We start from the raw sequence: 26,796 nt of genomic DNA, 5'->3' as shown, positions 1-26,796 counted from the left end.
CATCTTTCAACTGCCCTTTCAATTCGTTCACTGTAGCATCAATTTTTTTGTCCATTTGGCCCATCCTCAAGTCCATTTGTGCCAATTTCGCTTCTATATTTTTTTCACTCTGCTTGATATTAGAGTTAACCTCTGCAAACATTTTCATAATCTCCCCTTTAAGATCCAATTCTTGCTTTGAGCTTCTCATCTCTCTCTGCCGGTGTTCCCCCATCACCCCCTTTCTTTTGTGTATGAGACATTATAACAGAGTTCACACACCTAAAAATACAGTCAATAATTATAAAATATTCAAACCAAATATACTGTCAATAAAACATTTTTCTACAGATGGTATACAGAGAGAGAAAGACATAAAAGAATCCCCCTCCTAAGTTCTCACACACTTAAACTTATATGCCAATTAACTTATTTAAACAGCTTTCCAAAATAATTTTCCAGTATTTGTTTCTGCTTGTATGGCGGAACACCTGTTAGTCCTTAAATCTGCACCGGGGCTTTTTCCTTCTTTCTTCTTTCTTCTTGCCACCACTTAGGCTAAATCCAAATCAATTTGTTATGAGCGATTAAATCTTCCAATAATAATGTTGGCCAAATTACTAAAGTCCAATTTTAATATATTAACTGTCTCCAATAAGGTCTAATAAAATCTGCCTATTATAATCCACTGAGAATAGTTCAGTTGAATGATCCAATTTACTGGAGGTATTGAAAAAATACCCTATAGATGCCCAATATATCCAAAGAGAGAAAGCAAGAGATGTCCAGAGGAGATGTTGCACAGCTTTTTTAAAAAAAGTGAAAGTGCCGAGAAGCTTTACTTTTTACTTCATTCCGACCCTTAGTTATATCGAGGACCTTTTAAAGTCATAAAATAGCAACCTTCTGCTCCCTTCTTCCGTTATTCCCTTCTTTTGCAACTTTTTGTTACTTTTTGCAACAGTTTATGTTACTTTAGCAAGTTTTAGCAAGTTTTTTAAGAGGAAGAAGTTTCAGCCGCTTGCTGCGTTACTAACCTCCTGCCCACGCTCCGCTCGTAGTCTTGCGTCAATCTCCGATTTCAGACGAAAACTGATCTCTTTTTCCACTTTCTTTTCCCTAAGCCTTCCTTTTGTTATGCCAATTGTAATCCGAAATGCAAATTTGGCTTAGGTTCTTAGCTTTTGAGAATCGGTCACTCGCCCTGCAAGCCTGGGGCTGCGTTCTCGAGGGTGAGACAATGGCTTCCCTGGTGCCTGCCCGCCCGCCGTTCTCTTCACTCCTGTTACGGAGTTACCTGACGACCTGGTGATCTGCAAATGGCTCCGCTGGGCTCCTGACCCTCTGGTTTCCCTCCAGAGGGGTTTTCGGGGGCTACCGTGCCCTGTAGCACCCCCTTTTACCCTCGAGAACCCGGACTTTCTCTCTCCTGAGAGAGTGCCCTTGCATCGGGTCCGTGGCTCGACCGGAAGTCTATATGGCATGGTCGGCGATTTGTTTTTTTTTTTTATAATGTTTTTATTAAAGAATTTTTTATAACCACAAAAACATAACATTACAGTACAATAAACACAACACATACACAAACAAACAAAAACAAATACAAAAAAACAAGTACAATTTCAGATCTTAATTTCTTATACCTTTCTTCTCCGACTTCCTCATGCCTCCCTTTCCTGTATTCCAATTTCTAATCAATTATTCAGCAAATCTTCCCTTATTTTAATTTAATTTAATCTTCCTTATTCTCCTTGTCTTATCCATTACTAATAGTAACCATTTATTTTCTAATCCAACATCATTTCAACTTTCATTAATTTTGTAATATTTCTTTAAATAGTCCTTAAATTTTTTCCATTCTTCTTCCGCTGCTTCTCTTCCCTGGTTTCGGATTCTGCTCGTCATCTCTGCCAGGCCCATGTAGTCAATCACCTTCATCTGCCATTCTTCCAGAGTGGGTAGATCTTGTGTCTTCCAGTACTTTGCAATAAGTATTCTTGCTGCTGTTGTAGCATACATAAAAAAGGTTATATCCGTCTTTAACACCCCTTGGCCGACAATACCCAAGAGAAAGGCCTCTGGTTTCTTAGTAAAGGTATATTTAAATACCTTTTTCAGTTCATTATAGATCATTTCCCAGAATGCCTTAATCTTCGGGCACGTCCACCAGAGGTGAAAGAATGTACCTTCCTTTTCCTTACATTTCCAACATTTATTATCAGGCACATGGTAAATCTTTGCTAGCTTGACTGGGGTTATGTACCACCTATAAATCATTTTCATAATATTTTCTCTTAAGGCATTACATGCCGTAAATTTCATCCCGGTGGTCCACAACTTCTCCCAGTCAGCAAACATAATGTTGTGACCTATGTCCTGAGCCCATTTAATCATACTTGATTTAACCGTTTCATCCTGTGTATTCCATTTCAGCAGCAAATTATACATTTTTGACAAATTTCTAGTGCTGGATTCTAACAGTTCAGTCTCCAATTTTGATTTTTCCACCTGGAAGCCAATTTTACTGTCCATTTTAAACACTTCATTTATTTGATGATAGTGCAACCAATCTCTCACCTTCCCTTTTAGTTTCTCAAAACTCTGCAATCTCAGTTTATCCCCTTCCTTTTCCAAAATTTCCCAGTATCTTGGCCATTTAGACTCCATATTTAACTTTTTCACTGCCTTAGCTTCCATTGGCGACAGCCACCTTGGGGTTTTATTTTCCAACAAATCTTTATATCTAATCCAGACATTTAATAGTGCTTTTCTGACAATATGGTTTTTAAAACCTTTATGTGCTTTAACCTTGTCATACCACAAGTATGCATGCCACCCAAAAATGTTATTAAAACCTTCCAAATCCAAAATATCTGTATTTTCAAGAAGTAGCCAATCTCTTAGCCAGCAGAAAGCTGCCGCTTCATAGTACAGTTTAAAGTCTGGCAGGGCAAACCCCCCTCTTTCCTTTGAATCCGTTAGTAAATTTAATTCTGGGCTTCTTGCCCTGCCAGGCAAACTTAGATATGTCTTTTTGCCACTTCTTGAAACAATCCGTCTTATCCATTATTTGTAATGCTTGGAACAAAAACAACATTCTTGGCAATACATTCATTTTTATAACTGCAATACGACCTAACAAGGAAAGCTTCAAGTTTGACCAAATCTCCAAATCTTTTTTCACTTCTGTCCAAGTTTTTTCATAATTATCTTTAAATAGATTCACATTCTTTGCTGTCATATTTATTCCCAAATATTTCACTTTTTTAACCACAGTCAACCCTGTCTCATTCTGAAACCTTTCTTTTTCAAACTGTGTTAGATTTTTCTCCAATACCTTAGTCTTTAACTTATTCAGTTTAAATCCTGCCACTTGACCAAACTCTTGAATTATTTCCAACACTCTTTTCGTGCTAGCTTCTGGCTCTTGTAATGTAAGTACCAGGTCATCTGCAAATGCTCTCAATTTATATTGTTTAGCTCCGACCTGAACCCCTTTAACCAACAGGTCCTTCCTAATCATATTAAGCAAAACCTCCAGGACCGATATAAAAAGTAGTGGGGAGATAGGGCACCCCTGGCGTGTCCCTTTTTCAATCTTGAACTCTTCTGTAACCACATTATTTACAATTAATTTTGCTTTCTGTTCAGAGTATATTGCACCTATACCATTTTCAAACCCTTGGCCTACCCCCATCCCCCGGAGGTTCTTCAGCATAAAACTCCAAGATATATTGTCAAAGGCTTTCTCGGCGTCCACAAATATCAAAACTGCCTTAGTGTTTATATTCACTTCCAACTTTTCCAAAATGTCAATTATATTCCTTACGTTGTCCGACAGATGTCTTTTCGGGAGAAAGCCCGCTTGGTCCCCGTGAATCTCCTCCATCAATACTCTTTTCAGTCTCTTTGCTAAAATATCAGCAAAGATTTTGTAATCCACATTTAGTAACGAGATGGGTCGGTAGTTCTTAAGTTGGGTCTTTTCAGTCTCTGTCTTTGGTATAAGTGTAATGTAGGCCTCCCTCCACGTGTCGGGTGCCCTTCTCCCCTCCATAATCTCATTACAGACTTCCTTCAAGGGTTGTATTAACCCTTCCTTCAAGACTTTGTAATATTTGGAAGTCAGTCCATCCGGTCCGGGAGATTTGCCCAGCGTCATACTTTGGATGGCACCTTCTATTTCTTGTGCTGATATCTCCTGATTCAAAATTGTCTTACTTTCCTGAGAAATCTTTTTCAGCCCATTTTTCTCGAGGAATTGTTGTATATCCATTTCTTTCTGCGGCCCTTGTGTATACAATTGTCTAAAGTAGCTCTGAAAACAGTTCCTAATCTCCACTGGGTTAAATATGTTCTTTCCATCCACTTCTAAGTTTGTTACCGTGTTGAGTTTTTGTCTCTTCTTTATTTGCCAAGCCAATAACTTGCCACATTTATCTGCAGATTCAAAAGTCTTTTGTCTCATTTGTTTAATTTTCCATTCTATTTCTTGATTCATCAATTCCATAAATTGTGTTTGATATAATTTAATTTCTCTTAAAATCTCTTGCGATTTTGGTTTCGATCTTAGTTTCCTTTCCCCTTCTTTTATCTTTTCCAAGATTTTCTCTTTCCTCTCATTTTGCCTTCTTTTCTTTAGTGTATTTTGTTGTATCAAAAATCCTCTCATCACGGCTTTACTTGCGTCCCATACTATTCTTTTTTCTACTTTAGTCCTCAAGTTGATTTCAAAATAATCTTTCAAAGTTTTTTGGGCCCTCTTGCAGATCTCCTCATCTCCAAGTAAGGTGTCATTCATTCTCCATCTGAAGGAACCAGTTGTTGTTTGCTTCATCACCATCTTTACTGCGTTATGGTCGGAGAAAGTTTTTGGGCAGATTTCCACTTTCTTTATACTCGACGCCATACTGCTAGTCACCCAAATTTGGTCGATCCTTGTCCATGTCATTTTGGCTTCAGAAAAGAAGGTTCCCTCTCTTTCTAATGGGTGTTTTGTTCTCCAAATGTCAATCAAGTCCATATTGTCAGTCATTTCAAAGAAAGTTTTTGGCAGTCTTCCGTCTTTTGTAACTACCTGTCTTTGTGCTTTGTCCATATTTGTTGAAACTACTCCATTCATGTCTCCCATCACAATTAAGTTGTAATCCATGTAGTCCATCAAAGTCTCATGCAACTTCTTAAAAAATTCAGCTTTCCCCTCATTTGGTGCATAGATTCCCACTATCAAAAACTTTTCTCCTTGAAATTGAATTTCAATTGCCAAATATCTTCCTTGATCATCTTTAAAGATTTGTTTCGGTTGCAATCTTTCCTTTGCATAGATCACCACTCCTCTCTTTTTTACTCTATCTGAAGATATAAATTCTTGTCCCAATCTTTTATTTATCAATAATTTTCTATGTGCTCTTGTCACGTGGGTCTCTTGTAGGCAAATCAAGTCCAATTGGTCTTTCCTTAAAGCATAAAATATATTTTTCCTTTTTCTGGGGATATTTAGTCCATTACAATTCCAGGTTAGAAGTTGCAGAGCCATGATGGGGCTATTTACTCTTTCCTCCTACCGCTCCCAATTGTTGTTCCTCTTTAGTTGGTGATTCCGTATCCGTATCTAATGGTCCCTTGCTTGAAGGATGTCCTTGTCCCGGAAACACCTCCTTCTGTAAGTCTTCTTCGTGTTCTCCTAAAAACTTGTCTTTATCACTCACTGTCTTTATTCTTCTTTTCTTCCCCTTGTATTTAAAAGACAAGCCTTGGGGAAACTCCCACCTGAATGGTATGTAGTTCCTTTTCAGCAGTATCACCAAGTCCTTGTAAAAGCCTCTTGCATCTAGAATGTTTTTGGGAATATCTTTAAAAATCTCAATATGAAAGTCTTCAATTTGAAGGGTTGTTTGGTAGTGCAGGTTCAGTATTTTATCTCTCTCCTCCTTTGATCTCAAAGTTATTAAACAGTCTCTGGGTCTGTTCTTCCTCTGCCTTGTTCCCAGTCTAAATGCGCTCTCTATCTTAAATTCTTCCTTGTCCAACTCCTGCTTCCAGAAGTCAGAGAATTCTTTTGTCAAAAAGTCCACCAAGTTATCTCCTTCCTTTTCCGGCACAAGTCTAATCCTTAAGTTCCTCTCCTTGCGTTGCATATCCTGCATAGAAAGTGCCAAATCATGCTCATCTAGTTTCTTAAGCACCGGTGGAAACTTTTCCTCAGCAGCCGTTGCAATTTCTTTAGCTTCCTCAGCTATCTTTCGTGTTGTAGATGATTCCTCCAATAGTTTCCCAATTGCTTCTGCATTAGAGTTCACTTTATTTCCAAGGTCAGTTATACTTTTTGTATTTAAATCAATTAAGCGCTGGCGCTGACCGGAAGTCTGGCATGGTCGGCGATTTGAATCCCTGCGGCAGGGTGAGCTCCCATCGTTTGGTCCCAGCTCCTGCCCACCTAGCAGTTCGAAAGCACCCTTAAGTGCAAGTAGATAAATAGGTACCGCTTTATAGCGGGAAGGTAAACGGCGTTTCCGTGTGCTGCGCTGGTGCTGGCTCGCCAGAGCAGCTTCGTCACGCTGGCCACGTGACCCGGAAGTGTCTTTGGACGGCGCCAGCTCCCGGCCTCTAGAGTGAGATGAGCGCACAACCCTAGAGTCTGTCAAGACTGGCCCATACGGGCAGGGGTACCTTTACCTTTTACCTTAAGAACAATGCTACTAGCAATATGGGACGCGGGTGGCGCTGGTTCACCAGAAGCGGCTTAGTCATGCTGGCCACATGACCTGGAAGCTGTACGACGGCTCCCTCAGCCAATAAAGCGAGATGAGCACTGCAACCCAGAGTCATCCGCAACTGGACCTAACGGTCAGGGGTCCCTTTACCCTTTACCTTTACTAGCAATATATCACAGCTTCTATAGCCTACATAGAGTAGGGGTATTTAAAATGAGAGTTGTCATAGCAATCTCTAGTTGAAAGTAGAAGTTGGCCAATGTGTCTTCTTTTTTGCTCTTCAAAATATGGCAACCCCACACTTGCCTATCATGACTGTCTGGTAACCTTTTGAGTTATCCCCCTCTTCCCCCAGGGAACTAGTCTTACGGTATATATTATACCCAAAAGAGAAGCATAGAATAAGGAGTCCTTTGTAAAATTGCCCTGCCATCTGCCTCCTCTTCCTTGGCAGCAAGCCCTAGACTTCCAAGATGGTTGGGAGGAAGGCAAGGAGAGACCAAGTGGGTGAGAGAGATGGAGAGCAGGAATAAACAGGCTCCCCACTTAACACGATTTTCACTTGTGGGCACAAGGGCCCAGAATATAACCCACGCAAAAGTGAGGGGGCACCTCTACAGTATGTGGTTTTTGATTGTATTTTTATCCTGTGAACCACCCTGAGACCTGTAGATGAAGGGCAGTAAAGGTAAACGTACCCCTGCCTGTACGGGCCAGTCGTGACCAACTCTGGGGTTGCGTGCTCATCTCGCTTAAGAGGCCGGGAGCCAGCACTGTCCGGAGACACTTCCGGGTCACGTGGCCAGCGTGACGACGCTGCTCTGGCGAGCCAGCACCAGCGCAGCGCACGGAAACGCCATTTACCTTCCCGCTATAAAGTGGTACCTATTTATCTACTTGCACTTAAGGGTGCTTTCGAATTGCTAGGTGGGCAGGAGCTGGGACTGAGAGACGGGAGCTCACCCCGCCGCGGGGATTATAATTTGTTTTTGCTGTTATTGTTAGAAGAGGGGGGTCCTCATCCCGCACCCCAACCAGAGTTCCCCAAAGGCCAGTTCCCACAGAGTTTGTCAGAGGAAAGCAGCTTCTCTCCTCTCCTGCCTCCTCCAATTCTCCTCTCTTCCCCCTTACATAGCACAGAAGAGCTGAGTAAAAGGTTTCCTGGGTGGTTTTTCCCCTTAGAAAATGTCTGGGTTTAGAGAAGGGCAGGAACAATATGCATCGGATATAAGAAAGTGAAGGAAACTGATTTAAAAACCATCAAGGAAGATATTTATTCTGATGAGAGTCAGGAGTCTCAGTCTAGCATGCGATGCAAAGAAACCCCTTGATCTGAAAGGGAATCTGGGGTTTTTGGGTGTTTTTATTTATTTATCAAGGTGTCAATTTCTGTCTCTTGTCTGACTCTGCCTAATCTTTCCCTCATCTTCTCCCCAACAGCAAATGTCACTCTGGATCCAGACACAGCCCATCCCAGCCTCATCCTGTCCAAGGATGGGAAAAGCGTGAGATGGGGAGACAAACCTCAAGCCCTGCCTGATAATCCTGAGAGATTCAGATACTACTCTTGTGTGTTGGGACGTGAGGGATTCACAGCAGGCAGACATTTCTGGGAAGTCACTGTGGGAAGTGGGGGATGGTGGGTTGTGGGGGTCGCCAGGAAGTCTGTGAGGAGAAAGGGCATCTTCCCCTTAAGCCCTGAGAGAGGGATCTGGGCTGTGGAGAAGTCGGGAGGGAAGTACTGGGCCTGCACCTCCCCTGTTTCCTCTCCTCTGTCCCTGAGTGGAGGAGCCCAGGAGGATCTGGGTGACTCTGGACTATGAAGGGGGACGTGTGTCTTTTTCTGACGCTGACTCAGGAGGCGAACTCTACACGTTCTCAGGAGCCTCGTTCTCTGGAGAGACCCTCCTCCCTTACTTTTATCTGTGGGGAAATTGTAAAACCCCCCTCATTATCTCCTGAGGAGACTAAATCTGCCTCTCAGGCCCAGCAGGAGTTTCTCTCCAGACCAGAGGGACTGACATAAAAACCATTTACCCGCCAAGAGCAGGTTGGGCAGTTTTCCAAGGGCCCTTTGAGAGGATTCATTCCAGTCAAAATCCGCAGAAATAACAAAAGAAAAATGGGTTGCTCTTGCTTTGCATTTTCCTTCCTTTTCCCAGAATTCCCTCTGCTGCTTCCTTCTTAAAGAGACAGTCACACTTTTAACAGTCCCAACAAATAATCTTACCCTCAAACGGGCTCCCTTACCTTCAATCTTTTCCTTTTGAGATGTCTGATGTGGCAGAGCATGAGACTCTTAACCCCAGGGATGTGGGTTTGAGCCCCACGAGGGGCAAAAGTTTCCTGCACTGCAGGGGGTAGGACTAGATGACCCTCAACTCTGCAATTCTAGGAAACCTTCCTCTCCCCACAAGACCTCATGCAGCTGTGAAAATTCATGCATCATTGGATTAATAGATGACTGAAAAATGAACCCCTTTACCCACGTCAGGCAGGATAGTTCCTTGCTCTGGAGACCTTAGATGGGAAGAAAATGAAAAATAAATTGAACCAGGGTATCAGCTTCAAATGCCCTTTACAAATACAGCCTCTCCATCTCCACATTTTGACAGAAATAAACCTCCTTGCATTGAGTGGGGCTTCTGCCCAGTTCTATGTGTTTCGTGTGGATGCATTAACGTTCCTTATTTACTTGGACATAGGAAGGGCTTCGCCCCTGTTCATTAGTTTGATTTTGCTGCAATATATGAATATGTAATGTTTAATGCTATTTGGAACAAGGTATATAAACCCAAAGCCCCCAGGGCTCTGGGCCCAGGCTCTGGAAAACATTCCACTGGCTCTTTATTGCTCAGCAATAAATTTTTACTTTCTTTTTCTCCACTGCCGTGTCTGTCGATTCTTGAGCATATTTTGAGTGGGCAACAGGTATTCCTTATATCCTTGCTACAGTACCTGAGCTTGTTCCTTTCCTCCTCCCTCCCCATCCCCCTTTCCTTTTATGTCACCTATTTTGGCTTGTTTTTCATTGATCTGTGAAACTACATTCTCATTTCCTCCAGTTAAATGTGTTTCGAGTGGATGCATTAACGTTCCTTATTTACAAGCTGGATTCTGTATATCAGGGGCACCTAATGGGGTGTCCTCTTGATAATGCTGGACTCCAACTCCCCTCTGCTATGAGGATCTGCAATGTGGAGATAATGTGTCTCTGCCTCCCTGCCTTTATCATGGGGACCAGAGCAGGGGGTGGGCAGTTTGTCCCCTCCTGGGGCAGGAAGCCTCGATAGGGAACTTTACTGAATTAACAACAACAACAGCTGGTTTCTTGAGGCAGCCAGATAACAAATCAGGAAAGAGCAGGCCTCTCAAACGCAACACAACATCTCTCAGCTCCAGCCTCCCTGAACTGTGGGAACAGAAAGTGAAACTTGGAGATGCCATGCACTGGCGTGTGTGTGTGTGTGTGTGTGTGTCATCTTGCTCTGCAGTGTCTACACTGAGTGGCTGTGGCTTTCCTGGATTTCAGACCGGCACCTTTCCCAGTCTGAAATGGGAGATGCAAGGGATTGAAGCTGGAAGCTTTTCCATGCCAAGCAAACACTGTTTCCCTGAGCTGCAGCTCTTCCCCATTTTTGAAGTAATGCTCATGACCTTATTTATACTATTTGTTTAACTTTCTGAAATCCCAACTAATTCCTATGTTAGGTGAAAAGGAATTAATAAGGAGTCTGACAAGTTCATATACAGTGGTACCTTGGGTTACATACGCTTCAGAAATAATACCTTGGGTTAAGAACTTTGCTTCAGGAGGAGAACTGAAATCGTGCAGGCCCCATTAGCTAAAGTGGTGCTTCAGGTTAAGAACTGTTTCAGGTTAAGCACGGACCTCCGGAACAAATTAAGTACTTAACCCGAGGTACCACTGTATTCACATCCAAAAACTCACACTCAGAACAAGACCCCCATTTAGAGCCCAAGGAACATGCAGCTAAATGATACAGACCAGTCACGATGTTACAATCACTAAACCAAGATGGCATCCTAAGAGTTAAACAGAAAACGGTCTCCTCTTATCTTAAACGGGCTTCACCACAAGGCAATGCCAATCCAGAGGCCCATCTAGTCCAGATTCCTCTTCTCTCTGTGGCTGATCACATGCTCTGTGGGAAGCCCCCAAGAGGACCTGAGAGCAACACCCCTACTCTCCCCCATCCCGGTGATTCCCCACAACTGGAACACAAAGGCACCTGCTGCCTCCAACAGTGGAAGCCCCACGTATCCATCCCTGAATAGGTCTAGTCTTCCAAGTCTCCTAAAGCCAGCCAAATTGGTGCCCTTCCCTGCCTCTTATGTGAGGGAGTTCCAGATTTTACTTTCTTTTCTCAGTCTGGAATCTTCCACCGTCTGGGAATAAATGGACCTTTGGCCTGATCCAACAAGGATCCCCTTCTTTTCTTTGCCAAGTATGCGAAAAGAGTGGAGTCCTATTCCTCCCATTTGTGGAGTTCACACTTCCACATCTGTATAATACAGCGTGAGTCACTGGGAGCTGTTGTTGTCAGTGTGGGTCTGTGGCTGCCCTTGTGATGGGTCCCTGGCCTTCGTTCTGCACCATCAAGCCAAGATGTTTTGTAATGGAGTCTAGAACATTTGGGGACTTAACTAATTAACCTGGGGTGGAGTCTTGCTTCTTTAAAAGAAATAATAGCTATTCATCAACAAAACACCATCCATTTTGTTTTCAACCACCAGGGTGCACATTATTTTTCTAATCGGATCATCTATATCTTCTAGATTAATACCTATGATGCCAACTGTTTCTCCTCCTTTTTAAAAATCTTTTTGTGATAACTGAAAATATGGGTCCAATTTCTATTTTTAATCAAATATTACTTTAAACTTCCTGCTGAATCAATTTATTTATTTCAGCCTGTTTTTCCTATGTTTCTCTGTTGTCATCCGCCTATGTCTTGTGACATAGATAAGGTGTGGTTTCTCCACTGCAAATCAGGATGTAACCAACACTTCTCCCTCTTTTTTCTGTGGAATGTGGCACTTTTCAAGAATATTTGCTGGTGATATTCTCTAAATGAATTACCTGGTGCCTGACGAATGCCTTCTTCTGAATGAAGCTTTTCCCACAATCAGGACATTCATAAGGCTTCTCCTCCGTGTGGGTCCTTTGGTGTTTGATCAGCGTATCTCGCCAAAAAGGTTCTTCCTGCACTCAGGCCATTCGTGAGGCTTCTCTCCGTGTGAATCTTCTGGTGGTCAATCAACCTGCAAGGATAATGGAAACGATGTTTGTGTGTCGTCGTATGTTTCCCTGTGAGCCTCCATTCACCCCGTAGAAGGACACAAAAGTGGCCCATTTGGTCCAGAGCCCAAGAGGGGCCACCCAGACGCCTGTGCAAAACCTGCAAGGAGGACCAGAGAGCAAAAGCAGCCTTGCCTCCCCCTGCAGCCTCCAGCAACCGATCTTTACAAGCATGAGCGCCAACTCGAATAAACCTTTTTTTCTTTGGGGGGGGGCAGATAAGCCCTAATCCCCTCCACCTTCGGCTTGGTTTTATCCCTTGGTCCCCTCCAGCACCTTCCCCTGCTCCTTGGCGGGGGCACGCACCCCTTTCCCCGGGCACCCTGAGCTGGGGGTCTGGCCCAATGCCCACCCCCACTGCTGACAGGCAACACCACGCAGCCCCTTCCACACCACCCTTGGTCAAAAAAGCAGCCCTCATTACAAATGGGAGGGGCCAAAGGCCACATTGGGAACCCAAGTAGAAGCTGACTTGAGTGGCCATTTTGCCTAGAATGGACTACGCCCCCCCCCAACACACAAATGTTGTTGGCTGTGTCCCTAACACATTTCTCTTGCATTGGCAGTCAGAATGCAGAAAAACAATGGGAGCAATGTTCAAGAATGCTGTTTGGGACTTCCGGGTTGGCGCCTCCGGCAATGGCGGAGCTCCTCCGATCGGGAGGAACTTGCTCCGTGAAAAACAGGGTCTGACCGCCACGGCGAAGGTGGAGACCCATTGAAATCACAAGCGGGAGAAGCTTGTGAACCTGGGATTCGGCTGGCACCTTTAGTGCCTCCCCTACTCGCGGGGAAACCCTGTTTTGGGGATCTGGAGCGACGTGGGGTGAGTGGCGCGGTGCTTTGAATCGACTGCTTTTTTCACGGAGTGAAGCCGCATTGCTGTTGCTGGAGAGTGCTGACTTTTTCCTGTGGACAATTGGATTTTAAACAACTACCCGTGAGTAGAACGGAAAATTGGATTTCTAAATATCTTAATTCGGCACCGAAGCGGGAAGGTCATAAACAGGAAGTCCGCCTTCCGCTTTTGTAAATAGACTGAAGCAAAGACGTTACAAGCTAAAGTCTTTGAAAGCTTTTGACAAAGGATTAAATTTCCATCGGTTAAATATACTAAACCCCCCTTGGAGAAGCAGGGGGGAAATCTTGAACTTAGCAAGCTTGCAGGAATGAGGGGAAAATCAAATTACCACAGCTCCGAACTTGGGAACGGGCTGCCGGATGGTGTTCGGGGAAAGTTTATTGACAGAACGGAGTTGACAGTTAGCTAAAATAACAGAAAGATACTGTTTCCACTGTCCTCTTCTGCATTTAAAACGGAGGAAAAAGTAACTGAAAATCGAAACTATGTTTGAAACTATGTTTACTGCTTGAGTAGTGCTGGAAAGAACTGATACAAGTGGAAACTGTTTCCCTCTAGAGGGAGCTTTTGAAATTGTCACAGGAGTGTAACTGAGCGGCCTCCAGCTGTAAGATAAGGACCCTGAGAACCAGAGAGTGACCTTGGACTGTCCAAAATGTTGATAGGAGAAGCTATTGTGACTGCATTATATAAGACAAACTATTTGCTGGAAGAGCTCCATAAAAAGACGGATGACATGACTTTTAAAATTGACAATTTCGAACAGGAAATGACTGATTTGAGTCAAAATGTGAGTACCAACACAGAAATAATTCAGGACTTGGTACAGGAACCTACTTCGGCAGGACAAGTGGTGGAGGAAAAGGAGAAAATTGATGTTTTTGAACCTAAATAACACAAGCGGGACCCTCAGTTTTACAGAAGCAAATTGAGGGCTATAAATTGAGGCCGTTTATGATTGAACCTAGGAAAAGCCAGACTTTGAGGATCGGATCCCGGTTTAGACTGAAGAAGGAAAGCTGGAAAGATCCCTCTAACCAGGGATCAGTTGACTTTTGGGATATGGACTTGGACTTGGAGGAGACTGAAGTTTGGGGGGGCCTTTGGATTTGGAGGAATTTCGAAATATGCCCTGAAACACTGTATAGACCCTAGCTTTAACTATGGAAACTTGGCTGAACTGTCCAGAAGAAATAAAAGCAATGTTAGGATGCAGTTCCCTCAAAGAATATGAAGAAGATCTGCAAAAGGGACCTGGAAGAGACTTGAGAGCCTCGGACATAAGATTTCCAGATTGATGGACTATATGGAATTGACGGAAAGGACTGGCAGAATCCGAAACCAGGGAGAGGAGTTGATGGAAGAAGATTGGAAAATTTAAAGTTTATTTATAGAAATATCGCAAAATTAATGAGTGCTAGAAAAACGGTGGATGGATATTTTATAGATTTAGCAGAAATGTTATAAGGAGTTAAGCACATATGAGTATTTTGGTTTTAAGGTTAAAATAAGGTTAACAAAAGAAAAATATGTTATTTATAATCTGATAGAGAATGGAGAAAGATGGAAAGGATTTGCTGAAACAACTAGTAGAAGTGGAATACAAAAAGGGAGGTGAGAGGAGGTCGAGGAAACAAGAGAATGAAAGAAAGGTTGTGTTTTATATTGTCTCTGTGTTGTATTGTGTATGTATTGTATTATTGTATTTTCTTTTTTTCTCTCTTTTCTGTCTTTTTTTCTGTTTAAAAGTAATAAATATTATTTTTTTAAAACAACAACAACAACAAGAATGCTGTTTGAAGGCGCACAACACAGTGGGACACAATGGATGAAACATCAGGGCCTAGACTGAACCCTTTTTAAAGTAGGCCATGCTGGAAATAGGCATACATAGAGCTGAGCAAATGCCAATATTGCATGAGGTTGCAGAGCAGAGAGAGAGAGAGAAACCAAAAAGGGTTAGTCTATCCCTGTGCCTCAGAGCTGCCTTGGCCTCTTCAGCAACTGTCACCGAGTAACATTCACTCCATCAAGCTCCCTGCACTGTTTCTACCCCAACTGGTCATTATAACTTTAAGAACTGGAACCTGAGCTTGTTCCTTTCTTCCTCCCTCCCCATTCCCCTTTCCTTTTATGTCACCTATTTTAGCTTGTTTTTCATTGATCTGAAGCTGCATTCTTATTTCCTCACAAACAGATGCCTGTGTCAAAGAAAGTGGTTTGGAAAGCACATTCACACTAAATCAAGCATTGCTGCAACCAGCAAGTTTTCAAACCGTGGAGCAGAGAAACAAACTGCTGACTGTCGGAAACCCAGCTTAAATTATGGCAAGGTGTTGTGAGCAGGTGCTTGTTACGAAAAAGGAGCAATGCAGCAGCGAGCTCCAGGTGGCTGGAAAGCCAAACAGGATGTTGATGTTTTGGGACTGTACCGTGGGAACAAAGGACAGTCTATTCAGTGTACTGAGCACCGGATGTTAGCTCAGAGTGTCACATGAGCTGTACTGGAAGTACATGGGAGGAGTTTTTCTCTCTCTGTTGTTGGTGTTGAGAGAGTACAGACACGTTTTCTCTGTACTGCTGGAAAGACAGGAATAAAGGCATGTAAATACATTTCTGTCTGTCTCTCTCCCCTCCCTGGGGATGGTAGGGGAGGAGTGGTGTGTTCTTCTCACGTTGAGGAGGATCGCCGATTGAGATCTCGCCTTATCTTGCCGGGAGTCGCAGACAGGGAGGTCAACAAGGAACTTCAAGCCGGGTGCCTGGAGAATGGCCAATTCCTTTGATAAGGCTTGATATTCCGACAGTGCTAGCAATGTGGGTCCCTAGTGCTGGTGAAATGGCTTCTTCCCCCCTCACCCCACTTTTTATCCCCAAAACAGCTCTGTGAGGATGACTGGTATCAGGAACAGCAACTGGTCCAAGGGATTCTGAATTCCTAAAGCTAAAAAGGGACTTGAACCCAGCTCTCCCCAAGCCCAAGTTTCTAGGCACCTGGTTGCCTCCCCCCTCTGCCGCCCAAAGTCAACAAGGCTGGCTGAAAAGTGATGCAGTTACCTGCTTCCACGGACTGTTAGGACTCACCTCCAAGTCATCTGAATTAGGCACTCTGAGTTTAACTTCTTAAAAGGATAAGCAACTGGGAGCTGCTTCTCTCATCCAGTGGAGCAAGCAGTTTGCATTCTTTCCTCCGTTTTCTCTCTGCTCAAATCACAAAGGCCTCTTTTTCTGGTGTTCTCTTAAGTTGCACAGATGGTTAGAAATTCTCCCCCAATCGGGGCATTTGCATGGCTTCCCCCATGTGTGGGTCCATCTGGGGACTCCATCATGTATCTCTCTAGTTTCCCACAGTGAGAGCACTTATGCGCTTTCTGCTCAGTATGGATCCTCCGATGCAACGGAACCTCTTCTCACACTCGCGACACTTGTATTGCTTCTCTTCCATGAGGCCTCTCTGATGGCTCCTCCAGACCTCTTGCTGGGGAAAGGGCTTCTCGCCCACAGAACATTCGTATGCTTCCTCTCCCATGTGCCTCCTCTGGTGTTCAGCCTGGGCGGATCCTCCCTGGAAGCTCTCCCCCCACACGGGGCATTCGTAGGGATGTTCTTCGGCATTCAGCCTCCCCAGCCCCAAACTGTGCTGGTCGTTCCTCCCATGATTTGAGGAGAAGGGCTTTCTGCTCCAAAGTGCATTGGGTTTCACTAAAGGGAACTGGACTTCTGGGAGGTGGCTGTGTTCATTTGCTCCCTGGTGTCCTTTGGCCTCCTGCTTTTGATCTGGAATCTCAGCTAACAAAGGAAGGTTCCTTAGGGATATTTCCCCAAGGAAAGGACTTCCCCTCGGTGGGATTTCTCCGTCTTGATCTCTCTCCTTTTACCTGCAGGTGATGGTGAATTATTATTATTTTAAGCATTATGCGTGTGGGAAACCCCTAAGCAGGACCTGGGAACAAGATCGCCTCCCCTTCTAGAGTCTCCAGCAACTGCCATTCAGGAGGATTCCTGCTTCTAACTATGGAGGCAGATCATATAAGCATCCAAAGTCTTATCCTCCAGGAATTTTATCTAATCCTCTTCTTCCTCCAGGTTTTTCAGCCATTGCAAGGGACCACACTTTATCAGGAATATAGGAAGACTTCACAATGTGGAGTAATAATAGCCAAGATCGCACCAGGCATTCCTATCTAGGGAAGGAGCTCCATAACTTGTCTGCCGCACCACAGATGGTGCCTTCTGCCAGGCCACCTCATTGGTCCATCGAGACCAATATTGCCTCCACTGACTGGCAGCTGCTCTGCAGGGTCTCCAGGCAGGGGGCCTTCCTAGCCATACCTGCAGATGTACTGGCCAGGGATGATGGGAATTGTAGTCTGAAGCAAACAGAGGGCTCCAGGTTGGCAATGCTGAAAGTGTCCTTTTCAATCTGAAGCTCTTTGCCAGAATGCTAAAAATGAATTAAGTTAAAAATAGCAACGAGACTTTTAGGAGTTCTCTTCACGGAATCAAGTCCCATTTGCTAAATCAGAACTCCCATCCATTTAGGGCAGCGGCAGATTTTCACCAATTCAAAAATGACAAGGAAGCCTACGAATGAAAATGTTACAATATGAATACCACAACTTACTAGGTATGTGTGGGCTTGTGTGGAGGTGTAATGAAAAGCATGGGAAGCAATCAAAATTGGGAATCGGCATTTGCTGCTACTTGAGAAAATATTCAGCAACTGCAAAGACCTGGAGACATATTTTTAAAGATCACGTGGTCACTGAGTCATTTCCAGGAAAGGAAACTCCCAGTACCTGAAAAGAGAGTAAGTGAAACTTAACTCGAGTCTTTTGCATGAAGGAGCCATGGCTGCATTTGGGCGTCCCGTCAAGAATCTCCGTGATGAAGCCACTTGCTCCATCTGCCTGGATTACTTCAAGGATCCAGTGACCATCCCAGAGTGTGGGCACAACTTCTGCCGATCCTGCCTGATCCAGTGCTGGGGGGAATCAGAGGCAGAGGCTTCCTGCCCTCAGTGCAGAAAAAGAGTCCAGAGAAGGAGCCTCGTCTCCAACAGGCAACTGGCTAATATGGTAGAAATAGCGAAGACTCTCAGCCTTCAAGAGGGAAAGGAGGAAGGAGGGAAAGGAGGAGTCTGCGAGAAGCACCAGGAACCCCTGAAGTTCTTCTGCAAGGAGGATGAAGCCCCCATCTGTGTGGTTTGTGAGAGGTCCAAGGAGCACAAACATCACGAAGTGATTCCTCTGGAGGAGGCTTCCGAGGAGTACAAGGTAGGAGATCCCTGGCTCTTGATGTGGAGAAAGAGCTGTGGATTCTTCTTGGGAGGTTTTCTTTTTAATTCTCAGGTCCAAAGTATGAATTGGCATGAATTGGTGGTTGTTTATTACGTTAGAAGCAGCCCAGGGGAAGCCTGAGGGCTCCTGGCATGGCTGGGAGGAGGGAGTTGAAGTCTTTCTCTCTTCCAGGGGGACAAAGGGATCTCCCTTGATATCCCTGAGTAGCATCTGCAAAGACTAGATGGAAGTCTGTAAGCAAGGGGTGACCTAACTGGGTCCCTGAGCCCCACAGGGCTGGCACAGAAAAAAGGTAGCGGGTCCAGGGAGTCCTGGAAACAAAAAGGTTGAAAACCTCTGGACTTTTATTTCCTCCAGTAAACTACTCTGCTATTATAGCAAGGCCAGTGGGCGCAAGAAGCCAGCACACTATTCACCTCCTCTCTGTGTGTCTCAATCAAACCTGAGTTTTTCCTTTTCTCTTTAGGAAGAGATCTGTCGCCGCCTGGAGATTCTGAGGAAAGAGAGAGAGGAAATTCTGGCCCATCAAGCAGATCTGGACAAGGAAAGCAAAGACCTCCTGGTAAGTGTCTCTGTTGTTACTAGGGAGGGAACAAGCACTTGAAGAGTCGAGTCAGGACTGAGGAGGGATGGGGAAATCTGCCCATTTCAGCTTCTTCCTATTTCTCCTTTTTCCATATCAGTCTGTTTATTAATGTATTATTCTGAAAACGAATCAGATGTTATTGTAGCTACCTCCTTGTATAAATATTCTGATCTGTACTTTACCCCCATAAATATATTTTTTGTGTGAATATTACCTGGCTTGGTCACCCTTGAAAATAGTTGTTCACCTTTGAATGCCACTAAATTGAGTTTATTTCCCCTTGTCATTTATTTTGTGAACAGCAGTCAAGGAGAAGCCTGAGGACTTGTGAGCTGAAAGGGTAGAAGCAATTCAATCCAGATTCTGATTTACCATAAATATTACTAAAGAATTGTCTTTCTAAATGTTGCTCTTGTTCATTTTTAGGAAACTCGGGCCATTTTGAACCTTTAAAGAAAACGGTGGAGTATGGGGATAAACTCTGCACTTTGTCCTCCTCCTCCTGTTTCTGTTGCCTTCCTACACCTAAATGGCCCCAGTCTAAACTGAGGGATGTTTTATGTCCATGGATGAACTCCAGTTATGCCATGCCCCAAAACATGCAGAGAACATCCATGGCTAGAAAAGGAGCTCCTTGCTTTAGGCTGTACCTCTCTGTGAAATAAAAGTCAACAGAAACAGCTATGGAGAGCTCAGAATAAATGTTTACTTCTTTAGCCACTGGAGGTTTCATGTCTATGAAAAATCAGAATTGTCCTCCCTGTGGAATTCTCACAATTCTCTTCCTGATGTTTTGAAGGCTGATCACCTTCCACACTCAGACCTCCTCTTTTCTTGCAGATATTAACAGAAACAGAGAGGCTGAAGACTGCGGAGAAGTTCAGAGAACTGCGCCAGTTCCTGGAAGAACAAGAAAAACGTCTGCTGACTAACGTGGAAGAGGTGGAGAAGGAGATAGCAGGGAGAAGGGATGAGCAGCTGGCCAGACTCTCCAGGAAACTCTCCTCTCTTGAGAGGATCATCCAGGAGATGGAGGAGAAGAGTCAGCAGCCAGCGAGTGAACTCCTGCAGGTAAGATGGTGGCAGGAACAGCCCAAGGCTCTGCTCCAGGAAAAGGCTGCCCCTTTCATGTATGCAAGGAGTGCAGGGGCTGAGATGATGGAGCCTCTAGTCAGGTTTGTAATGGACAGGAAGACCCAAGAGACCTGGGATGCTGAACTCACCTGAATGCAGACTAGAGATTCATCTGTGTTCTTGATGGAAAAGAGCTGATCTTCTGCTCTTTGCTGATGATTTGTCTCCGAACGCCTTTCAGCTGTGGGGTCTTCGTCTAGGATGCGTTCAGGCCTCCTTCCGACATGAGCCAGTCTTTTGACCAAGCTTCTCTTCCCGTTCCCTCCACAACTTCTGGGTTGATCCCCTTCCCCATGGATACAGATCGGCCCAAGAGCAAGACGGCGGGACTCATCCAGACTGCTGCTTGTCCCACCCCTTTCTTCCAGGAAAACCCACTGTTTACTGCTGAATTAGAGCAAACCTCAGCCAGGTTTTCTCTGCATTGACGTTTGCTTTGATGTTGCACCAAGGAGCAGGTTTTTCCTGAGGGAAAGCGGCAGGGCAAAGGCAAAACCATTTTGACCTGTGTTTTCTGGGCACAGGAAAAGCAGAAGTGTGGGTGAGCCCAAAGAAACACTGAGCTGTTTTATTACCACTTTGGAGGCATTTTATGCTGCAGGTGCTTTTTTTATTTCCAGTTGGAAAGTAGAATTTGAAAATTGGGGACTTCTATGAAAGACAATTTGGGACAGTTCCCTGGTAGGATTATCCTGTAGGCTTACTTATGTCTGAATTGCGCAATGCAAACTGGATTTAATAAATTATAATCTAAGACATGAGATGGGTTGAAATCTTCTATTGAATCCATAAATGTGAGATTCCCTTAAATGCTGGTGGATTTTCATAAGGATTTTAAACAATAATTGTAAACTAATGTGGAAATGTGGAGAACTTGATATTGGAAAAATTCATAATTTCAGACTGGAAAAATAAAAGCTGTGAGAAACCAAAGCTGGCTGATTCCGCCATCCCTACCCAAAATCTTGGCATGTGTCAGGCAGACTGACATCCGAGGACCAGGGTCTGAGGGGGTCTTCCTAGTGTGGCCTGTGGTGTGCAGTGAATTCCCTTCTCTTTTTCCCTCTAGGATGTGAGAAGCACCTTGCAGAGGTAAGTGGATCTGGCTCATTTCCATTAGCATCACTCTTTGAAGCTGAGATGCAAGAACCTCAGACATGGCCCTCCAGGGGCTGCAGGGAGGAGACTGGAGGAATCACTCCCTGAGGAATCTCACAGGTAAAAGTAGAGCCCCCTCTTTGAAACTTGTAGCCCCCCAATTCTCCCCAATGAATTAGCGCCATTTCCTTTGTGAGGTTTGGTTTTACTTTTGCAATGTGTATCATTTGTTTTGTATTGGCCTGAATGTCCTTTGGATGAATCATTTGATTTGTTTGTGCACCTGTGGAAGATCCGTCTCAACTTCTGCAAACATCTGATTCTAGAGCAGAGGTTATCTAATATATCAAAGCAAGAGATCCCCAAACTCCAGAAACAAATATTCTGAGTATACTCAAGTGTCACTAAGAGACGGCTGTTTTACTGGCACACACAACAAGGCCAAGTGACATTCCTGGGAGCAACTATTGCCTTAGCTCAGGGGTGTCCAACAGGTCGATCACGATCCTTTTAGTATTCCTTTTAGATCCCCCCCAAAAGGTCAACAACTTTGGCCAACCCTCCCCCCTAAAAACTCAACAACTCCTGGCAATGACAATGGGTAGATCACATCACAGTCGGTTTTTTAAAATTTTTTTAATAATTTTATTAAATACAAAATCTGATCTTTTTAAATTATAAATATTGCATCAATTCGTCCCCCATATTTTTTCGCCTCGGAGTAATGGGTTATGTTTTTTACACTTGGATTTTTTGTTCTCCAGGCATCATATAGGTTTAAGTTCTCAGTTAAATGGAAAAAAGAAAGTGGTAATCTACCTGAACTTGACATTCTTTCTCTTTGCGTTCTATCCATTTTGATTGATGTCACACCATTTAAATCTCCCATAATCACTATATTTTCATCCACATAGTCCCATAATCTCTCTTCCAAGTTTCTAAAAAATTCATCTTTTTTACTGTTTGGAGCATATATTCCCGCCACTATGACAGTGGTGGGACCACTGTGATAGTGGTCACAATCGGTCTTTTTATACTGTGAGTAGATCGCAGTCTCTTGGGAGTTGGACGTATCTGCCTTCCTTGTTTCCTCCTAGACTGACCAGTTCAGTCACTCTGCTGGCCACCCCACCCTGTCCCAAGCAAACTCCTGCCCCATAGAGCCCCCTGGGAGGGGGTGATTTCTCACCAAGGACAAGGAATTGGCTATTTTCTTGACCATATTCCAGCTGCAGTATTTCAATTCAAGGTGTCTCCCAGGTTCAGAGTAGAGGTTTTAAGGAACATTTCTTGTTTCCCAACAGAAGTGCATCTCTTTTTCTTCCTCACCCCTTCTCTGGGGACATCTAGAGAAAGGAAATGTGTGCTGTGCTCTCATCACCCTCAGACAATTCCTGCCCCTTGATACCATATGATTCTGCTGCTTCCACAGCCAGCTTCCTCCTCTCCATTCCTTTCTTTTCCTTTAACAGAAATTGTGGATTTGAATGGGCTGACATTGTTTTTCTTTTCACCAGGTATGAGAAAAGAGAGAGTCCAGAGAAGCCATTGGCTTTCCCTCCAGAACTGAGGAACAGGATCTTGGTATCCCGCGATCTAAATCACCTTGTGGAGGATGCAATGAAACAGTGGGAAGGTAATGAAAACTGGCTGCCAGGATTTCACACTGGGAATTCTGTTACTTCTTCAGAACTGAACATGCCAGGCTCTTATTGCATGGAATTGAGTAACCCCAGGATACCTTCCTTCTTGGTGCTCCGGCTTTCATTTCCTGTCCCCCAGAATGGCCCATGTATATTGTGACGCTGGATGCTGTAAAGAAAGCCTGAACCAGAGCGTATCTTTTTTCAATTATATGGAGCCTCCTTTTCCATTTGGTTACCAGTCTACACAATCTGAGGTTGTCCTTTTGGAGGTTCTCCTGCTCTGAATGGAGTCAATTTAAGGATGCTACATTATGAAGTGTTACTTTTGTATGGAGATTTATTTCAGGTGGAAGAGTGTTGCCCTTACGCTTTATATCTTTTTGATTCCTCAGATGCTGTGTTATACAGAAAACAGATTCAGAAAGGTAAATTTCCAGGGGAGGAACAATTTGACAGGAGGGATGGGGACTGATATTTCATGGGTGTTGAACTGTCTGTTCTGCAGACTTTGGGACCCCCATCAATGGCGTCACTAAGGGAAACAGTCCTCTAGAGGTGTTTGGGTTCTTTCCTTGTCCCATGAATGAACTGGGAGGGGTTTGAAGGCTTGGATTGGGGGCAGAGCTTGTCCCTGCGAAGAACCTACACACCAGTCTGAGTTCCATTCCTGCCTATAGACTAGTATCCTGGTTTCACTCTTGATTTTATAGATTTTGCTTTCTTTCATAAAATCCATATACTGCTTGTTTGTAGGGGAAAGCCTTAGAGCCTTACAATATCTTACAAAAGCCCTTAAGGAGGATCCTGCAGAGTCAGTCCAATGTCCATCTTGTCGAGTTCTCAGAATATCACAATATTCTTTCTTTTCTTTTCTTTTCTTTTGGTTTACAGTAACCCATGAAATGTTTTCTAGTGTGTTAGACTCAGATCTTAGGCACCTGGCTAAACTAACCTGCAGCAGAGAATAGCGACAGAGCAGCATCTTAAGCTAGCAAAATCCCTTCTCTTGTGGCTGAACTAAAAGGACGCTGGCTCAGCTACAAGATCTTGGAGAAGGAGTCCAGGAGGGCAAGAGTTAACATCCCCCTGCCCTTCAGGGGAGTCCATATGCAGATGTTAAACAGTTTAATAAATTGTTCTGTGCACACTTATGTTCACCAAGATGTGAACATGAGCCCAAATACTTTCATGTGGCAAGCAAGGGAGCAATAGGTATCATTATTATTCTTTTTTTGTTGAAACTTAAGGGACGTGGGTGGCGCTGTGGGTAAAATCTCAGTGCCTAGGACTTGCCAATCGCATGGTTGGCAGTTTGAATCCCCGCGGCGGGGTGAGCTCCCGTCGTTCGGTCCCAGCTCCTGCCCACCTAGCAGTTCGAAAGCACCCTTAAGTGCAAGTAGATAAATAGGTACCGCTTTATAGCAGGAAGGTAAACAGCGTTTCCGTGTGCTGCACTGGTGCAGGCTCGCCAGAACAGCTTCGTTACGCTGGCCACGTGACCCGGAAGTGTCTTTGGACGGCGCCGGCTCCCGGCCTCTAGAGTGAGATGAGCGCACAACCCTAGAGTCTGTCAAGACTGGCCCGTACGGGCAGGGGTACCTTTACCTTTTACCTTTTACCTCCTAGCAATATGGGACGCGGGTGGCGCTGTGGTCTAAACCACAGAGCCTAGGGCTTGCCGATCAGAAGGTTGGCAGTTCGAATCCCCGCGATGGGGTGAGCTCCCGTTGCTCAGTCCCTGCTCCTGCCAACTTAGCAGTTCAAAAGCACGTTCGAAAGTGCAAGTAGATAAATAGGTACCGCTCCAGCGGGAAGGTAAATGGCATTTCCATGCGCTGCTCTGGTTCGCCAGAAGCGGCTTAGTCATGCTGGCCACATGACCCGGAAGCTGTACGCCGGCTCCCTCGGCCAGTAAAGCGAGATGAGCACTGCAACCCAGAGTCATCCGCAACTGGACCTAACGGTCGGGGTCCCTTTACCCTTTACCTTTACTAGCAATATATCACAGCTTCTATAGCCTACATATAGTAGGGGTATTTAAAATGAGAGTTGTCATAGCAATCTCTAGTTGAAAGTAGAAGTTGGCCAATGTGTCTTCTTTTTTGCTCTTCAAAATATGGCAACCCCACACTTGCCTATCATGACTGTCTGGTAACCTTTTGAGTTATCCCTCTTTCCCCCCAGGGAACTAGTCTTACGCTATATATTATATCCAAAAGAGAAGCATAGAATAAGGAGTCCTTTGTAAAATTGCCCTGCCATCTGCCTCCTCTTCCTTGGCAGCAAGCCCTAGACTTCCAAGATGGTTGGGAGGAAGGCAAGGAGAGACCAAGTGGGTGAGAGAGATGGAGAGCAGGAATAAACAGGCTCCCCACTTAACGTGATTTTCACTTGTGGGCACAAGGGCCCAGAATATAACCCACGCGAAAGTGAGGGGGCACCTCTACAGTATGTGGTATTTGATTGTATTTTTATCCTGTGAACCACCCTGAGACCTGTAGATGAAGGGCAGTAGGCAAATGTGATATTATTATTATTATTATTAATTATTATTATTATTATTATTATTATTATTATTACAGGGGTCCTTCTCCCCCAGCTCAACCCAGAGGTCCCCAAAGGCCATTTCCCACAGATATTATCAGAGGAAAGCAGCTTCTCTCCTCTCCTGCCTCCTCCAATTCTCCTCTTTCCACTTACGTAACACAGAAGAGCTGAGTAAAAGGTTTCCTGGGTTGTTTTCCCCTTAGAAAATGTCTGGGTTTAGAGAAGGGCAGGAACAATATACATTGAATATAAGAAAGTAAAGGAAACTGATTTAAAAACCATCAAGGAAGATATTTATTCTGATGAGAGTCAGGTGTCTCAGTCTAGCATGCGATGCAAAGAAATCCCCTTGATCTGAAAGGGAATCTGGGGTTTTTTGGGTGTTTTTATTTATTTATCAGGATGTCCGTTTCTGTCTCTCAGCTGACTCTGCATATTCTTCTCTTTCCCTCATCTTCTCCCCAACAGCAAATGTCACTCTGGATCCAGACACAGCCCATCCCAGGCTCATCCTGTCCGAGGATCAGAAAAGCGTGAGAAAGGGAGACAAACCTCAAGCCCTGCCTGACAATCCTGAGAGATTCAGTGGCTGGCCTTGTGTGTTGGGACGTGAGGGATTCACAGCAGGCAGACATTTATGGGAAGTCACTGTGGGAAGTGGGGAATGGTGGGCTTTGGGGGTCGCCAGGAAGTCTGTGAGGAGAAAGGGCTTCTTCCCCTTATTCCCTGAGTGGGGGATCTGGGCTGTGGAGAAGTCGGGAGGGAAGTACTGGGCCTGCACCTCCCCTTATCCCTCTCCTTTGTCCCTGAGTGAGGAGCCCAGGAGGATCCGGGTGACTCTGGACTATGAAGCGAGACGTGTGTCTTTTTCTGACGCTGACTCAGGAGCCGAACTCTACACGTTCTCAGGAGCCTCGTTCTCTGGAGAGACCCTCCTCCCTTTCTTTTGTCTGAGGGGAAATAAAACCCACCTCAGGATCTCCTGAGGAGACTAAATCTGCCTCTCAGGCCCAGCAGGAGTTTCTCTCCAGACCAGAGTGACTGACATAAAAACCATTAACCCGCCAAGAGCAGGTTGGGCAGTTTTCCAAGGGCCCTTTGAGAGGATTCATTCCAGTCAAAATCAGCAGAAATAACAAAACAAAAATGGGTTGCTCTTGCTTTGCATTTTCCTTCCTTTTCCCAGAAATCCCTCTGCAGCTTACTTCTTAAAGAGACAGTAATACTTTTAACAGTCCCCATAAATAATATTATCATCAAACTGGTTCCCTTACCTTCAATCTTGTTTTCCTTTTGAGATGTCTGATTTGGCAGAGCACGAGACTCTTAACCCCAGGGATGTGGGTTTGAGCCCCATGACGGGCAAAAGTTTCCTGCACTGCAGCGGGTGGGACTAGATGACCCTCAACTCTGGCAGACAGGAGGTAAACAAACCACTCAGATTTCTGCTGTAAACCACCTTTTCTGTGATGTGTGTATGATGTATGGAGGGGTGGTCTTGAGCTCCAGGGCAGGGAATTTAAAATGTCTATATAAGGCCTTGCGCGACATTGTTCAGGGTTCCTCCTCCCTCCTGCGTGTGGTGAGTGAGGACCCTGTTGCAACAGA

At 44.5% G+C, this 26,796-nt stretch overlaps 1 protein-coding gene and 1 pseudogene across 2 annotated transcripts; both read left to right on the top strand.

Moving 5' to 3' along the window:
• Nucleotides 1–9,578, top strand: part of LOC128409259 (zinc finger protein RFP-like) — a 32,720-nt pseudogene extending 23,142 nt beyond the window's left edge.
• An 8,093-nt stretch (nucleotides 9,579–17,671) lies between these two features.
• On the top strand, nucleotides 17,672–26,315 carry LOC128409266 (zinc finger protein RFP-like). Of its 2 annotated transcripts, XM_053379601.1 has the most exons (7): nucleotides 17,672–18,153; nucleotides 18,644–18,739; nucleotides 19,604–19,834; nucleotides 20,967–20,989; nucleotides 22,513–22,631; nucleotides 23,034–23,066; nucleotides 25,657–26,315. In XM_053379601.1, exons 1-7 carry the CDS (start codon nucleotides 17,728–17,730, stop codon nucleotides 26,172–26,174), a joined length of 1,446 nt encoding a protein of 481 aa, XP_053235576.1. In that variant the 5' UTR covers nucleotides 17,672–17,727; the 3' UTR covers nucleotides 26,175–26,315. The 2 variants fall into 2 exon arrangements, with proteins under 2 accessions (XP_053235576.1, XP_053235577.1); XM_053379602.1 differs by lacking the exon at nucleotides 23,034–23,066.
• The last annotated feature ends 481 nt before the right edge of the window (nucleotides 26,316–26,796 follow it).

The sequence above is a fragment of the Podarcis raffonei genome, chromosome 2, assembly GCF_027172205.1.
Source record: "Podarcis raffonei isolate rPodRaf1 chromosome 2, rPodRaf1.pri, whole genome shotgun sequence".
NCBI classification, from domain to species: Eukaryota; Metazoa; Chordata; class Lepidosauria; order Squamata; family Lacertidae; genus Podarcis; species Podarcis raffonei.
This window is presented reverse-complemented; position numbering and strand designations above follow the sequence as displayed.